At 42.2% G+C, this 16,562-nt stretch overlaps 1 protein-coding gene across 1 annotated transcript; it reads right to left on the reverse strand.

Moving 5' to 3' along the window:
• Positions 1-2,336: 2,336 nt before the first annotated feature.
• On the reverse strand, positions 2,337-14,126 carry LOC109470729 (fibroblast growth factor receptor 2-like). Its single transcript, XM_019769831.1, has 20 exons — positions 14,108-14,126; positions 13,287-13,571; positions 12,692-12,967; positions 12,044-12,238; positions 10,964-11,239; positions 10,459-10,728; positions 10,215-10,309; positions 9,994-10,052; positions 9,342-9,496; positions 8,848-8,964; positions 8,263-8,309; positions 8,080-8,133; positions 6,308-6,494; positions 5,707-5,817; positions 4,887-5,068; positions 4,452-4,565; positions 4,215-4,326; positions 3,492-3,588; positions 2,779-2,878; positions 2,337-2,418 (listed from the first exon to the last, which is right to left on the reverse strand). The coding sequence occupies exons 1-20, from the start codon at positions 14,124-14,126 to the stop codon at positions 2,344-2,346; spliced, it is 2,826 nt and encodes a 941-aa protein (XP_019625390.1). The 3' UTR covers positions 2,337-2,343.
• Positions 14,127-16,562: the final 2,436 nt, after the last annotated feature.

Raw genomic sequence — 16,562 nt, forward strand, 5'->3', positions numbered from 1 at the left:
GATCAGGGAGGGCTACGAGTGGGGGCAAGGATGATGATCAGGGAGGGCTACGAGTGGGGGCAAGGATGATGATCAGGGAGGGCTACGAGTGGGGGCAAGGATCGCGAAGGGCTACGAGGTGGGGGCATGGATGATGATCACGGAGGGCTACGAGGTGGGGGCAAGGATCGCGAAGGGCTTCGAGTGGGGGCAAGGATCGCGAAGGGCTACGAGTGGGGGCAAGGATGATGATCAGGGAGGGCTACGAGTGGGGACAAGGATGATGATCAGGGAGGGCTACGAGTGGGGGCAAGGATGATGATCAGGGAGGGCTACGAGTGGGGGGCAAGGATGATGATCAGGGAGGGCTACGAGTGGGGGCAAGGATGATGATCAGGGAGGGCTACGAGTGGGGGCAAGGATGATGATCAGGGAGGGCTACGGGTGGGGACAAGGATGATGATCAAGCAGGGCTACGAGTGGGGGCAAGGATGATGATCACGGAGGGCTACGAGTGGGGGCAAGGATAATGATCACGGAGGGCTACGAGTGGGGGCAAGGATGATGATCAGGGAGGGGTACGAATCGGTATGTGTTCATACATCATATCACATAGTACACCGTGCATTTATTTGATAACTTAGTATTGTCAATAAATAACGTGGCCGAAGTGTCCTCGGCATGTGGCCGAAACGTCCACCGCATGTGGCCGAAGTGTTCTAAAATGTCTATGGCCGAAGCGTCAGTATCAGGTTTGACTTCTTCTTTGAAGGCAGTGGATAATGGATAGTCCCACGTTCAGCATAATGAGTGGGCTTCGTGATCTTAGTAGGAACGTTAACGTCTTTCGCTAATCTTCTCAAGTGTTAAAAGTTAAAGAATGGGAAATTGTGGCAACTGTTTGGAATAACAAGTGCATTAGTCGTTGAGAGAACATTTTGCCGCAAATGTTCACTCAAGGGACAAACTCCCTTGGCATGTTTATTTCTCTATTTGGGCGATTTCTACTCTTTGCAACCGCCGCCACAAGCCTGGTAGAGGCTACCTCCGCAGACTTCTGATGCGGCGGCGTTACTAGTAATGTTTTTCGGGGAGCGACGAGAGTTATGCCGCCGAGGGACGGTTTTGCCACCGAGGGACTTTGCCGGGGTGAGACGGTGTGAGATCTCGCAATGAAAACACTGACTAATAAAATGCATTTCATTTTAATTCGCCTTTAATCGTAGCCAGCTTGCTCTAATTTCCTCAATGTTAAGAATATTGACCGTTAGGTCAGCTTGCAATGGATATGGTTGTGCTGCATTTTTCACAGATCAGGAGGTCATTAATCATGTCTACATTTGGTAACACGACTGCCGTCACAGGTGTTGGCCTTCCGCTGACTAGTGCCCTTGACCTCCTGACTAGTGGTTCCCTGGCATGCCTGATGTGGTTTCTTGTTTCCCTTACGCGAGTTACCCCATGGGCGGGGCGAGGTTTCTGTGTATATCTCCAGTCCTGTCCACTGAGGGGATTTCCAGTCTCCCCTCACATTTCCCCGTTTATTTGCATGAAATAGCTACACAGATATTTTATAGTCTCACATTATGTGGATATAACCACAGTAAATAAACAGCTCCCATTGGCTGAGGGGAAGTACCCATGGGCTAAAATGTTATCTGGGAGCGTATTGGTCGGGTGGCACATCTAATCAGAGAAATGTGGCGTGGGTGGCGTAGTGGTAGAGCGTTCGACTATGAAACGGCGAGACCCGGGTTCGATCCCGAGTCGTACCCGGGACATGTCTGGACATGCGCCCCGAAGTTGTTCCCTTGGGAAAGGCACTTGACACGACTTTCCTCACTCCACCCAGGTGTGAATGGGTACCTAACTTCGGTTGAGGATGGTCATATTGAGGTCACCTGGTGGCGCCGAATGGCAGCCGCACAGACCCTTGCGACAGTTCCACAAAAGTGTGTGAAGAAAATGTGTTATATGTATCATGTGTGTTATGTGATTGTAAACCCTGCATCAATTCAGCGCTATAAAAGAGGCTGCGATTGCACGGGTAATGTTCGACCAATAAACCATTTATTTAAATTCACAATGATGAATTGGATTAAAAAAATAGCATCTTTTGCTGTCCTTCGAGGCAGTTCACCAACTAATACAGCAACCCCCCCCCCCGGAAAAGTAACCGCCGCTCTAGCTTGGCTATATGACAATACAGCCTGACAGTGCCAGCATTTAGTACGGAAAGAAAATCATTAATATTCTTAAAAAGCCTGGAGTAGTTCTAGTAATACCAAAACTCGCAATGCACAAGCAAGCGAACAAACAACTAGACTATTAGAAACAATATTAGAAAAGCCATGGTCGTTCCATTCAGTATTTCTCGTCCTTGGTGGTTTGCAGGCTTGTGTAGATGTTCTCATCCAGATTCACCAAGTTAATGTAGTCCTGTGTCGGGATGAAGATCACACATTGGCATCAGAATAGAAACACGAAAAATGAAACAATTACCATCGCTGTCTACCTAAATCATAACATTGGCTGATGACTGAAAAAAATTCAACTGACTTTCACACTGCAAACTTTTCTGTTATTGACAAGAAAATTATTCTCTTTCTTACTTACATTTATTCAGATCCTCTGCTTTTCATAGGATCATTTCTAATATTCGTGTTGCAAATAAAGATTGCAATTAAAACAAATTGCACTTATTGTAGTTTACTACCTGCTACAAAGCCATAGTATCGTAAGCGCTTCATATAGACATTCAAGTAATTACGTAAGAACAAAAAGTTTGCAACCACTTACATGTTCGGTCTCCATTAGTGTATCCAGAGTCCGTTGGATATTCCGGAACTCTGGTCTTTGGGCGGGATCAGCATTCCAGCATTTCGACATCAGGGAGTAGCTAAAAAATATCCATGCGTAATATTTAGCAACAAAAATTCCTTTTTGACCTGGAAGCCAGAAGGCGAGAAGTCCGAGAAGACGGCAAAGAATTACTCTCCGACGAACAATTCAAAACAATGGGTTAAATTGAAGAGACTTGGATTTAAGTTGAGTTGAGGAAATGTCAGTAGCAGCACAAAACCGTAACCTTCGGAAAAAGTTTTCTGCCAAGTCGACTTATGGAACAAAGTTGCGGAAGGATCTAAGATAAGGTAAGGTATCAACTAAAGTTCCACGATCTCATACCTTCGCCAAATGATGTTACCCTTGGGCCTTGACGAAGATGTAACAGTGGGGGGTTTAAAGAAAAGGGGGAGTAGTGCAACAGTGGGGGGGGGGTTATCGGCGCTACCAACTGATTCGGCCGAAGGGGTCTAGACCTTTTAGCGGAGCGGTTAGAGCGTCTGGTTATGAAGCTCTGGTGCCCGGGAGGTCGTGGGTTCGAATCCCGGCCCGGGACCAGAAGGGTTTTTACTGGCTCCTCCTGTTTCTTACAGTGGTTCCCACACAGAAAGAACGTTTGTTACAAAGACTTCATGTTCAAAAGCAGAATCAAAAACAGTTCGACTCACAGTTCCTCATCGCAGTGTAGCGGTTTGCCCATCCTGTATCCCTGCTGCACTCCGTCCATAACTTCGCGCATGGACATGTTGGGGTATGGGGTGGCACCTAAGCGGAAAACATAAGCATGTCAGATGTCATCCCTTCTCTTTTGGCCTTCCTTCCCTAGTGTTGCAAAGTACAATTGACATTATATAGCATCACCAGTAACTCTTTTCTATTGAATTAAATGTACTCTCTCACACACAGACGAAACGTTGTCTTCCTGTCCCTCTTTTTCGTATACGTTTACTGACATTGATCAGAATAACACTCACTAAACGTCCCACCACTGAACATCTTTTTTGCTTACGGCTAGGTTCTCCTCCAGTTGACACATCTTTACACCGTTCAAATTCCTGTTTCAAAGTCCTTCAACAGTTTCTTTACCCGCGAACTGCAAAATTATGGAACTACTAGTACCTCCCACACACACGTTTCCCCCTTGAATCCAATCCTCGCGCTTTGAAAACAAACATTCACGGTATATGAACTGTTCCTTAGTTCTGTGCATGTATTGGCCAAGTGGTCAATAATTGGCTTTGCACTGAGCAACACCGTGAAAAAAATAAATACAATGGGCACATAGAGTTTTGTTCATGCTGTTAATTAGTTTGTATGAGCCTCACAACGGTATTGGTTTAGTTAATTAGGGCAAGGTAAGAGTCTATTTATTAGGTTAACTGCTAGCCAACCCAGAGTGGCGATCTCCCAGAGCAGCACTCCGAACGCCCAGACGTCAGTCTTTGTGGTGTACTTTCGGTGGAACAGCGATTCGGGGGCCATCCAGCGGATGGGCAGACGGGCCTGTGGTGGTTGTAGGCAATTAATTCCATTAAAAACATCCCCAGCAGGATACGAAGAGATACACATCAAATAAAAATGAAAGGAAAGTAGCTATAAAGAAGAGCATTACACAGAAAGAACTTTACATCTGAGGTCGTCTCGTACTCCTCTCCCTCCCTTGAAAGACCGAAGTCGGACACCTTACAGATCCGGTCTGATGAAACAAGTACGTTACGGGTCGCCAAGTCACGATGGAGGATCTGAAGGAAAAGATAATTGCATTTGTCTCTTTTATCTTTATATCAGCTCCCCCACCCACACCTTCTGGTGTTTTCTACGTGCGTCAAAAGAAACACTGGTGACAAGAAAACAGTACTTACCAATTTAGTTAAGGTTAACAATGTTCCAGTGAGTGTAACAACACAACAATATATCTATTAGAAATTCAGCAAATGAACTAAAGTACTAACCAAACAACCAACAAATACAACAACAAGAAACGAAGGCCTGGCATATCAGTCTACCGACGCTCATCACTATTTCTATGTGTATGAGAACCTTAGAACTGTGGATTTACGCACATTCTTAGACGATAAGAAGCTCATCCCCTTGGCCACGTCCCAGGCGAACTTGGTGAGGTCTCGTGACGAGAGGGGCTTACTTCCGCCCTCTAAGTTCCTGTATGTCGGGTTGGTCCGGCTGGTGTGGAGAGTGGACAGGAGATCTCCTCCGGACACGTACTCAAGGAGCAGGTAGAACGGGTCTAGACACAGATTATATGACTTCAGCCACTGTCATACATGCACGAATTCGGCCTCCCGAGTGCTAGCCGAACGCCCACCAACCGTGATTAGGAGTTGGTCGCTTGGTTGGCTGGCGTCTGGTGAATTCGGCCACGGTTAGCGACTGCGATAGCCGTTAAATTTGAGACAGATTCAACAACCGAATACGCCCTGAACACAGCTGGCTTACTCCCGAATTGTTGATGTTATGGCCTATTACGGTGACCAGCCAACTATGGTAGAACCCCCACCCCCACCCCACTCCTTAACCATGGTTGGGAGCGTAGCCTAGTTTTCGGGACGGCCTGAGGCCCAATTCGTGAATGTGTGAAAGGGGATTTATGCAGCGTCCTAGAAATAAGAAAGTTACACGTACAGATCTAGAATACGTGTATTAAATGTATCATTACGTCGATGAAAGTTAGACATCCAGGTACATGTAATACGATTCTCCAAAAAGCAGTTACTCAAGTAACTCCAAAATCATATCCAGTTGCTTGAGTAACTGCTTTTTGGCGTGATGTATCATTATATTTTCACTAAAGAAATTACTCTCTGCATTGTGCAGTATAATTCTCCATTGATGCCTAAAGCTTTTAAAAGTGCGTTTTGCACAAACCTTTATCTGTGCAGCAACCCAGGTAAGATACGACGTTCGGATGAGTTCCGAGTACCTCCAGTATCGACAGTTCCTTGAAGAAAGCAGACAGTGCAGCGTGGCTGGTCACAGCTAAAAGAAACAATCATAGCCGAAAGTAAATGTCCTAACCGTCATTTTCTGAAAATGTATTCTCAATTCATTAGATAGCCAGCGTGTCAATATTAACTATATTGACTAATATTGGAAAATTCATCTTTCTTATGCGCTTTGATCATCCTGTATTAAACAAACACATTTCAAATTATATTTTTGACATCACTAAGAAACGAGAAGAAGCTGAACCTTTGTATTAGTGTAGTTTTAGAGCTGTTTGTACTACAAACATGTATATTACCCTTTCATCTGTTCACCTGTACTTAGTCCGATAGGGCATAGATGTACAATAAATTATTATTTATTATTATTAATAAAATACATCAAATAATAAATGCCAATAGGAATGCCAATAGAATATGATCAGGGAATGTATTGAAATGCACCACGAATTGAATACACAGTGAACTTACCGTAAACGAAACCCTCTTCAAAATATTTTGTTGAAAAAATTAGAGCGCCTTACCTTTCATTGTCTTCACGGCCACTACGGTCGTGCCCCGCTGGTCCAAAATGTTCCAGGCTTCAGCTCTGTGGACCTTTCCAAACTCCCCCTGCCCAATTTCCTCTTTGATGGCAAGTTGGTTTCGGGGGAACTCCGATGGAATTTTCACAACTTCATATGTTGGTTCAGGTTCAGGTACCGGTGGTAACTGCAAAAGCCAGACATATTATCAAGGTACGGTGTGCATCACAATAATATCAAAATCATGATAAAAACGATAAAGGATATGAAGAATTACCTCATTTTCACTTGGTGTCGTTAATACATCGGGTCGTTGATAGGTGTGATCAGACTGGAGAAATAGAAAAAGCTTTAAACTATGTTACAAGTAATATTTACATTTGCACTTTAAGTTGGGTGTACCCTAAATATAGCAGTCTATATATAGCTATCACTCTATGTCTTTCGACGTATCATATGTGATTTTTATAAGAATTATTGACCAATTTACAAAGTGTGTATTTTAATCAATCCTTAATATAACGAGCATTTCAACCAATGTAGCACAATCAGTTTGTAAATTTTTTTTACACATTTTGTAAAAGCTGTGCAGTTTAGCCCTCGGGCTGTCAACATGCTTTTATTCCCTTTGTGGAAAGTAAACCAGACTACTACTACTAATATTATAGTACCTGCAAGTTGTTTAAATCTAAGGAATAGTTGGGAATTATGTTGGTTCAGGTATAGTATCTGTATCAAAAGTGAAACATATTATCAGTGCATAATGTGTGTACTGAATCGCAATAATATTATAATTAAGATTATCAAGTTGAAAAGAAAAGGAAGAAGATATGAAGAATTACCTCTTGTACACTGGGTGCCGTTAATCCTTGATACGTGTCGCCATTAGACTGGAGAAATAGGCAAAGCCACATAAACAACATTGGCACTTATACTATAATGAAAGTTCATCTGTGTTGGTAGTCACATGTTTTCAGTTAAAACTTTTGGTCCAACACAAAAAATTCTTTCACCTAGAGCTTTCGATCAGTCACTCTGGTCTTCCTCAGTAGACTGATCCAGTGAAGCTTGTCACGTGGCTTCTTTGAAGTGTGACGTCAACACTGGGTCAAAGGTATCTGGTAGACGATGTCGACCCATCACCCTACATTGAACCGCGACATTGTCTATCAGATACGCTTGACCCAGTGTTGACGTCACACTTCAAAGAAGCCACATGACAAGCCTCACTGGGTCTACTGAGGAAGACCAGAGTGACTGGTCGAAAGCTCTAGGTGAGAGAATTTTTTGTGTTGGACCAAAAGTTTTAACTTTAAACAAACATTGGCACTTAAAGTTGGGTGTACCCTAAATGTAGCAGTCTATATCGTTGTGCGTGTTATATCTGAAAGCTTCACAAGCTGTTCAAATAAAGGAGATGTCATCCAAACTACAGTTGAGAATTATATTGATAGTTTATTGCAAATACATGCCCGAGGGCTAATTGCAGTTACAAACAACATAAGAAAGAAAATACAGTGGTATGTGAGACTATATCTACGTCCGTAACATTATACTATATTCTATAACAAGCTATAGTTTTACTGGGTTTGATTTTTTCTTCTTTTTAGGCAATGGAAGACGAATTTACCCACTTCTCCTATAATATGTGGGTTCTTTGATTTTAGTAGTAAAATTGTTTTTTCGTGGTAGGTAATGGTGGGGAAGTAAGGGAGCATTTTGGTATATATCCTCTATAAGCCATGAGCATCACGGATAAGACTAAGACGTACCTGAGGTCTGTGAGGTATCCTCAGACTCTGATATCCGTCATTCGATTCACCTGACTGAACAGGAAAAGGTATTCACCTTTGATGAACGGTAAATGATTTGGTACACATACAAAATTCCTTTAAACTGGTCCATTCTTTTTTTTTACTCTCTCTATATATACAAGCATATGAGGAATCGCTTACCACGTGGCTCAATTCCATGCTGTTGGGAGGGTTGACTGCTGGATTATCTGAAATAATACAGAATCAAGTTAATATTGTACAAATCAGTTGCCAAATGTGAAGAGGACAAACGAGACTTGGCAGCTTAGATCAGTTTTGACACCAGGCTAACAAAATTGACATGTTCAGAAGATACAGGCAATGAATTACACTTTTACAAGGTATTATGTGTAAGTAAGAATGATTGAACAACATCGGATAAAGTTCACAATTATGGGGATATGCGCCACACATCCTACCCAAAATTTAAAGAAACGACTAGAAAGGTAACATTTGGATGGTCTAGCCTAACAAACTACTGCTCTGTTTATTACCTTCGCCAAGAAGGTTATGTTTTTGTTGACTTTCGTGTGTTTGTGTTTGTATCTGTGACTGTGTGTGTGTGTGTGTGTGTGTGTGCGTGTGTGTGTGCGTGCGTGTGTGTGTGAACACGATAACTAAAGAAGGCTAAGATGGATTGTCTTAAGTTTATATTTTGTAGGTGGGTATAGGTCTTGATGAGACCTCGAACTGTGATCATTCGAACTGTGATTAGATTACACTCACCACTGGTAGTATGTCTTCTGACGAGAAATATGACTGCAATAATCCCAGCTATCAGTACCACGCCACCGGCCGCCGCAGCTATGATGATGATCATTAGGGTTGAATCTCCACCACCGGCTAAAAAAAATCAACAACAGAACAACAATGATCTTAACTACCCTATGATGATAAAGATATCAAATTTCAAATTTGTAATGCATAGAATACAATGAAGTAATCAAGCAACCAGTCTAGCAGTTTTCAATTTTTTTAGTGATGTATGTGTGATCTCTGAATATCATTATGTTTTTTAATTCTTGAGGAATACATTAGGTATAAACAGGTCATAATTGTTTATTTGTACAAGTAGACCATTCTCTAAAAAATTGGTGGTCATACAATATACCGCTTGCGAGTTCTGTGGGGGGGGGGGCGAATGAGCCTCCCCTTGGTACGAAGGTCACATCACATCGAGGTCTCCGAATTCTAGTTATGACAAGTATCAGCAAACTTACCCGGAGGTTTGATGTCACTCATGATGCTGCTCTCGGGATCAACAGTGAACTCCCCCAGCTGTCCATCTGATAGGCTCTCTATGTACATAGTCTGGACTGCAGCCGCCTCAGACTCGGCGAAAGTAGCCTCAAAATCAGCAAGGACGCTACCAGGTCTAGCATGAAACATAAGCTATTCAGTATGTGCATGAGTGCTGTCGCATGGGGTACACTCAACATTAACAAATTAAAAAAAAACATAAAAAACGTCATTTAAAAATATAAAATCCAAAATTGAAGTTTTTACTACCACGATTATGTATATTTCAAGGAAATATTACGACTTTTAGTGAAGTGCTGTCCTAGAAATTCAATTTTTCTAAAAATGAGCATGGCCGGGCCCCATACCTCTTAATGACTTCATCGTTGCGTAATAAAAATTTTTATGAATTACCCGCAGTAAGACACTTTTTAACTACAACTGTATTTCTAGAAGACCCGAAAAGTCCTCAAGCATGGTTATTTCCCACCTTAAACATCATGGTCTGATATGATTTTTGGTAAATAGGGTCAAACTGAACATCAACCCGTCTTATGTTAATTAAGCAGGTAGCAACTCAGATCTAACTATTATGAAATATATTATACGATGCATATACGAATTTGCCCTCACCTGCACCCTGTAACCACTGATCCTTCATAGCCTTCGTAGCTGTCAAACATTGAGTCCAGCTAGATAGAGAGAACGCCAGATGTATCAGTCAACAACATTTCATTATCACTTTAAAGTGCGCTGAACCAGTTCCAAGGTTGACTGTTAGCCAGGCATTACGGTTCTGACTATCTCTGGCCTTTAGTACTCCTTTAAACAGCAACAGAACAGCGGTTCCATACCTGAGTTACTATCCTGTTAGCAAGCTCCCCTTCACAGACCCCTTCGGTGTACTCAACACTTGTGATGGCGAGGGTTCCATACAGGACCTGTATGTCTAGAAAAAAAAGAAGACAAACATTAAAAATTTAGCGAGCAATTAAAACCAACAATATAAACCCAAAGCAACTATTGAAAATTCATATCAATGATTCAATCAAAAGTGAGAAAATAATTGAGCTGTCTGAAAAACCACATTGCACTTACTTTTAGGCACCAGTTGAATAACTGTTGTCCGTTGTCCATACTCATTGCTGGCGGTACAAGTGTAGTTTCCGTACTGTTCAACCTGAACACTTGCTATGTACAGTGTGCTGACTCCGCTCTGGCTGGTGGTATTACCTGTGATGTCATATTCACCCTTCCTCCAAGTAAAGTCTACCTGTTGCGGGTAGGCCAAAACAGAACACTCAAGTGTGACGGACCGGGACCTTCCTATAACGTACTTGTCTCTGGCGTGGTTGAAGATCGGGCTAACTGAAGAAGAAATTGGAGCATTACAGAAAACAAAACTTTGATGATGCAATTTTAAGATATAAAGTTATAAAACATAGAATATGAATTAACGAAATAATGTCAAAATAGTGTCAAAACTGTACACAGGGGTAACTTACAATAAATTGCTTATACTATATTACTCCGACTCAATCATTGGAATCTAAGCTAAAACATACATATAAAGCTTAGTATTATTTTAATAACGATGACTTACAATTGACATTAATGGTGATGTCCTTGCTTACAGGTGACCCCGTTACACCGTTGTCAGCTGTACACCTGTAGACACCTGCATGTTCATGACTTATAGAACTGCTGTTGTAGGTGAGGAAGTTTCCTGTTGTCTGCTGTAGAAGAGTTTCTCCTGTGTCCACAAACATCCACGTTATGGAGGTAACGTTAGGGTTACTGTCTGCTGTGCAGGTCAGGCTGATGGACTGGGTCTCATTCACGGGGTTAGGAGTAGCGCGCACGGTCATATCTGGGGGATCTGGGGAGGGGATGATTGACATTGCGAAAAAAGATACATATTGTAAAACTGATAGAAAATGAACATTTAGTCTAGATACATGGCTAAATGGCATAAAAAAGGATGTCTACACTTTGTGCACGTTGCTTTACAGTACAAGTAATATAAATCATCATCTTATCTATCCCTTAGCATAGTTGTTCGACCGTTGGGGCACCACAGACGATCTGACGACCAGTTTTCTCGGTTTTACATTTAGTGACATCAAGTGTCCAAAATTTGGGCCAAAAAGTCGTAACGTTTTTAACCCCTTTTTGAAATCGGAAATTGATCTCATTTGGAAGCAAATTTACACAAACTTGAGCAAGACACTAGTGAACAAATAACATTTAAGGTGATCAAAATGACTTGTAACATTTTATTTTGACGAGTGATTTACTCTCCAATTACTTCTGTTCGTCTGGAGGAGGGGCAATTTTTTAAGGTTGATGTAATATGAATTTCATTCTCCTCAATTTTAATTATTTTAATTCAACGAGGCAATACAATGGCCACCCAGGCAGCATTCTCCTCAATTGTGGAGCTCAAGATTTTCCCTTCTGATATGGTATGAGTATTCTTGCCAATAATAATAAATGCAATCCTAAACAATACATACTAGGAAGGCTAGGTGGCAGAAAGTAAATTTAGAGAAAGACTGGAAGTCTCAAACATGCCTAAAGTTCTATGCATAGCGACTGAAAATATTCTACTTACAATGAACATCCAATACGACTTGCGCAGATGTTGAACTAGACCGTGTCCCACACGTGTTTGTTGCTGTACAAGTGTACGTCCCTGTATCATTGCGACTGACCGGGTTTTTCCTCAGCGTTGCTCCAGCAGTTTCATTGCTGCCTCCTTTACTCCACTGTAAGGTGGGGGAGTCTGGGATGGATCTTGCACTACACACAACCCTCAGGTCATTGCCTTCTACTGCAGTCACTGAGCTGCTGGGGGTCACCTGGGGGTCATCAAGGTCTGTGGGAGGGAGACAAGGCAAAGAGACTTTAATCATAGTTAAAACGCGTTGTTGTATAGTCTTAATGTTTCCTATTCATTTCATTTTATCTCATTCACATTTATTTTTGGAGGACTGGTATTCTTTACTAATCGAGGTCCTCTCCTCTCCACACACACAGATGAAGGTAACATCAACAAAAACAAAAACAAGGTACCAACAACATTGAATTCGAAGAGAAGCAAATGAATACATAATGAGCCGGTGTAAAAATCAAAGCAAATCCTAAACTGCAGTTGATGTGCGAAAATAAAGTTCAAATATCTAAACGGTTATTTTCCAACAGCACATTACGTGCAGTTCACGATTTCTATCTATACAAGACAAATACGTATAAAGTCACTTCTAAAAGAATCTAGTAAAGTGTTGTATATATATATCAGAGATTGTCAACAGGTCTTTGCTGTACTCACAGTGCACCACTAGAGTCTCTGCAGTGCTTGTCTGTGCATAGTCCTCCCCCGGCACATTTCTGACGGTACAATTGTAAGTCCCTGCCTGGGTTCTGTTGACATCAGACAGAGTCAGGCTGTTGGAACTGCCTGCCGCCAGTTGTGTAGTACCTCGGTTGAAGGTGTAGGTGACGGGTGTGGTTCCTGACTCCACGCTACAGGTCAGCTGAACGTCCTCCTTTTGGCTCTCACACACTGGGTTTGAGCTCAGGGACAGGGTTATGCCGCTTGGGGAATCTGGGTGTACATATTTATATATTAGAAATATAAAAGTACAGATACAAACAATTACTTGCATACATGCATTACATACAACTATATTACGATAAATGTTGATCTTAACCAAACGGCATGTACGGAAACCTTACGTGCCCACATATTAAGGAGTTTTCGAATACGAGTTACCTACCATATTCACAAATGAAACTGTTGCGTTCTGAACAGGTCACGGTGCTCCATTTATCTTCATCGACATTGTCATAGTCATCGTCAATGTCAGTGTATATATCAGTCACAATGGCTCCAGGGAAATACGCCGCGCATTTTCTGTTTCCACCTGAAAGCCTCTGTCCAACGCTCCAGTCGGTGTAACGTAGATCTCCGCCATCGACGTAATTCCATGATCCATCCTTCCGGTCCAGTCCGATATAGAAATAATCATCAATGTTTGCGCCGTTCTTCAAATCGATGAGGAAGTCGTTGATAATGTTGTCCCGAGGCATGGCCAGAGTGCCGCCTTCAGCCTGACAGATCAACAATGCCTCGCCGTAGGAATTACTTCTGTCGTAGGCACGGTAACACCTTCGTGTATGTGAGAGGTACAAGTAGCCAGGAAGACACGCTACAAACAGGAACAATATTCGTCAGGTATAAGTTTGGGTAGTCAGAAAGTGTGCTGCTTCATATAGTTTGATTTTGTGATACATAAGTCGGAGTACAGAAACACGTACACCAGAAGAACATCTGTTTGAATCACCACACCAAGACCAGAAGAACATCTGCCCCCCCCCACCTTGGTCTACATTTGAAGCTACATCTCCAACTTAAAAGTGCCGCTGCAATACCTTCGAAAGCCACTAGAATGCCCAAATATTCGAACTTAACCTTCTTTTTCCACACTACAAGCTACCTACAAAAAATGTATAAAAACATCCACAACAGCAAAAGTTATCCCGTCTAGTCACATTCCGTCATAAAAATGACCGCAGCAACTCCCACAAAGCAGCTTCTTTACTGAAAAACATACCAGATACTTACTGCCCAAGCATCTATGTCCCACTCAAAAATCAAGACCCTAGCATGTCCACAGCACGAGATATTATACCCATGTACCTTACAAAACAGCTGCACCTTAGTACTAAAAATACCCCTACTTACATTGAACCACCATCACCATCTTAATCATATCGTTGCCCAGAACACATTTTGCAGTGAAAGTTAGAGCTTTCTACATATTAGTGCAGAATAATCATAAATTACATATACATAGTCTTCTGTTGTGTAATGATCAAGCGCTGTTAACTATAAAACAAACTTACTATGCCTGCTCTGAGCAGTGAAGGTGGCAGAAAATCCTGTGGGCACGTCGTAATCGTATACGTAATCGTCGGTTTTAAAGACCACATAGGCCTTGCTGCCTGTTGTAAAGATTGTTCCAGCAGAGGAACCACATACCCTGGCCAGACGCGGCGCTCTTGAATTGGGACCGTCATATACGGTTAGGCCGTCCCAATAACAGTCATCACTATCGCCATCAAGGTCAAACTCATTGAACCTATGAAAAACAGAAGTGCAACTTAAAGGCAGCCTCAAGAGCAGATGCTAGTATAATTTTCTAAGTAAAAATAATAAAAAACCAACCAACTTTGTAATATTTAGTTATATAACTGTTAGAATTGAACTATCCTATCTGGACTTATTGACTTTAGAAGATTTCGCCAGAAAGTCCCCTGTAGTTCCAGAACAAGCTGCTAGGGGGACCAAACCCACACCACTTATTCCTGACAGGAAAAGCTACCTGTCACAAAAAAGTCAAGACCATAGCTTGTTCAGGACAAAAGATACAAAAACCGGAAGTTCTGCTGCAGTACCAAGGTCATCCACCAGGAGGCCCATATTTGACCTTGACCTTTGTATTCCTGAGACTTATCAGCATACCAAAAAACATCACAATCCATAAAGGAGTTATGAAGTTATGCTGACTACAAATGTGCACATTGAAACACAAACACACACACACACACACACACACACACACCACACACACACACACTGACACACAGACAGACACACACACAGACACACCAAAAACAATACCTCCATTTTTCATGGAGGTAATGAACAAACACAATGGCTTACCGGAGGACGATGAAGTCACCGGTATTGACAGATATCTGCCAACAACTGTAAGCGTCGTCAGGGTAGTTTTCTGGGTAACCAGGTGAGGTAAAGCTGCCGGAGCTTCCATTCAGTACAGTAATGTTGTCACAAAGCACAGTCGGTGGCGTTGTCGCAAATAATGTATATGTATCTGTAGAACTGGCTTGTGTTGGATCTGTACATTCAAGTATATATAAAATGTTCTATTTAATCAGCGTACAATGCATTGGCTTGTGGCCTAGTTAAAATGTCTAAGTACAGCGACTTTGAAAATAAAACAAATCACGTCGTTGTAGGTATCCTCGAGCTCTCTGTCGTGAGGCACGTTAACACCAGTGTGTATGTGAGAGATGCGAGTAGCCATCAGGACACGCTTAAAGATGATATAACCTAATAGTATGCTATCCTGATCACTTGTGCAGCGGGGAAGCAAATTTCTGTCTCTGGTGGGAGAGGCGTCTTGTGCCCAACTGGCGTTTAGCTCAGAACGCAATTATCCTGAGTTCAAATCGCCTGATTGTGTGGGGTCGGGTGGCGTAGCGGCAGAGTGCTCGACTCGGAACCTAGAGGTCCCGGGTTCGAGTCCTGACATGACACCGATCTTGTGCCCTTGGGAAAGGCACTTTACACGACTTTCCTCACTTCGCTCAGGTGAAAATGAGTATTGTATTGTCCCCTGTGTTGGTGGCGGCATTAATATAAGTTGAAAAAAACTTGAGTGTGCCGTCACCACGTCTTGTGATTACATGTTGGAAATTATTTTTAAAAAATCGCCTGACATTCTATCTTCACATTTGTTTAAAAACGTCTAAAGTCACCTGTTTCTCATAGCCAAAAAAGGCTACAAATTGGACCAAACGTTTCAAGGAAAATGCTCCTTTTCTTTGAAACTTTTGGTCCAATTTGTAGACTTTTTAGGTTAAAAATTTGTTCTAAAAATTTGTTCAGTTCACCAGCTTAGTTGGCGTAGGGACTGAGCTGAGTTGTTTGGTCTGGCAAGCCCTGGAGGGATGGATACCTGAGAAATTGGGGGTCAAAGGTAGGTTTTGTTTACGTTTGACATAATTAAATGGCAATCATGCAAAGCACGACGTAAGGAATGGAGAAATCTAATAAATCCACTACATTTTATGATGAGAGTACATTTGACATTCGGAACTGAGACCAAAAAGAGCATTCAGGTTGATATAAATCATGCAAATTGGGTCCTCATTGCAGGGGAGAGATTTGGCTTGACACCGGGCCCTTAGCCAACAACTAAAAGACGTCACCGTGCATTGTGTGCAGATGACTCAGATAGGACAGTCTGTTCATTGCCGGAGGGAAGAAACGTCCTTGTCCCAATCAACTCTAATTAAATTTACGCTTGTTGGAGACAAAACAGATATGGTTTGACACTATCGCCTAATGTGTGTGTGTGGTGGGTGGGGGGATCAGTACAGGGGATCGAATT

This window comes from Branchiostoma belcheri, unplaced genomic scaffold, assembly GCF_001625305.1.
Source record: "Branchiostoma belcheri isolate BF01 breed outbred unplaced genomic scaffold, Haploidv18h27 scaffold1, whole genome shotgun sequence".
NCBI lineage: Eukaryota > Metazoa > Chordata > Leptocardii > Amphioxiformes > Branchiostomatidae > Branchiostoma > Branchiostoma belcheri.

What these genes read in the sequence shown, in the direction of transcription:
- LOC109470729 (XM_019769831.1), bottom strand. An exon ending in GAGTGACATCAAACCTCCGG is followed by an intron (nt 8,965 to 9,341) that starts GTAAGTTTGCTG and finishes GATTTTTTTTAG; the next exon opens with CCGGTGGTGGAGATTCAACC. An exon ending in GGCCGTGAAGACAATGAAAG is followed by an intron (nt 5,818 to 6,307) that starts GTAAGGCGCTCT and finishes TGTTTCTTTTAG; the next exon opens with CTGTGACCAGCCACGCTGCA.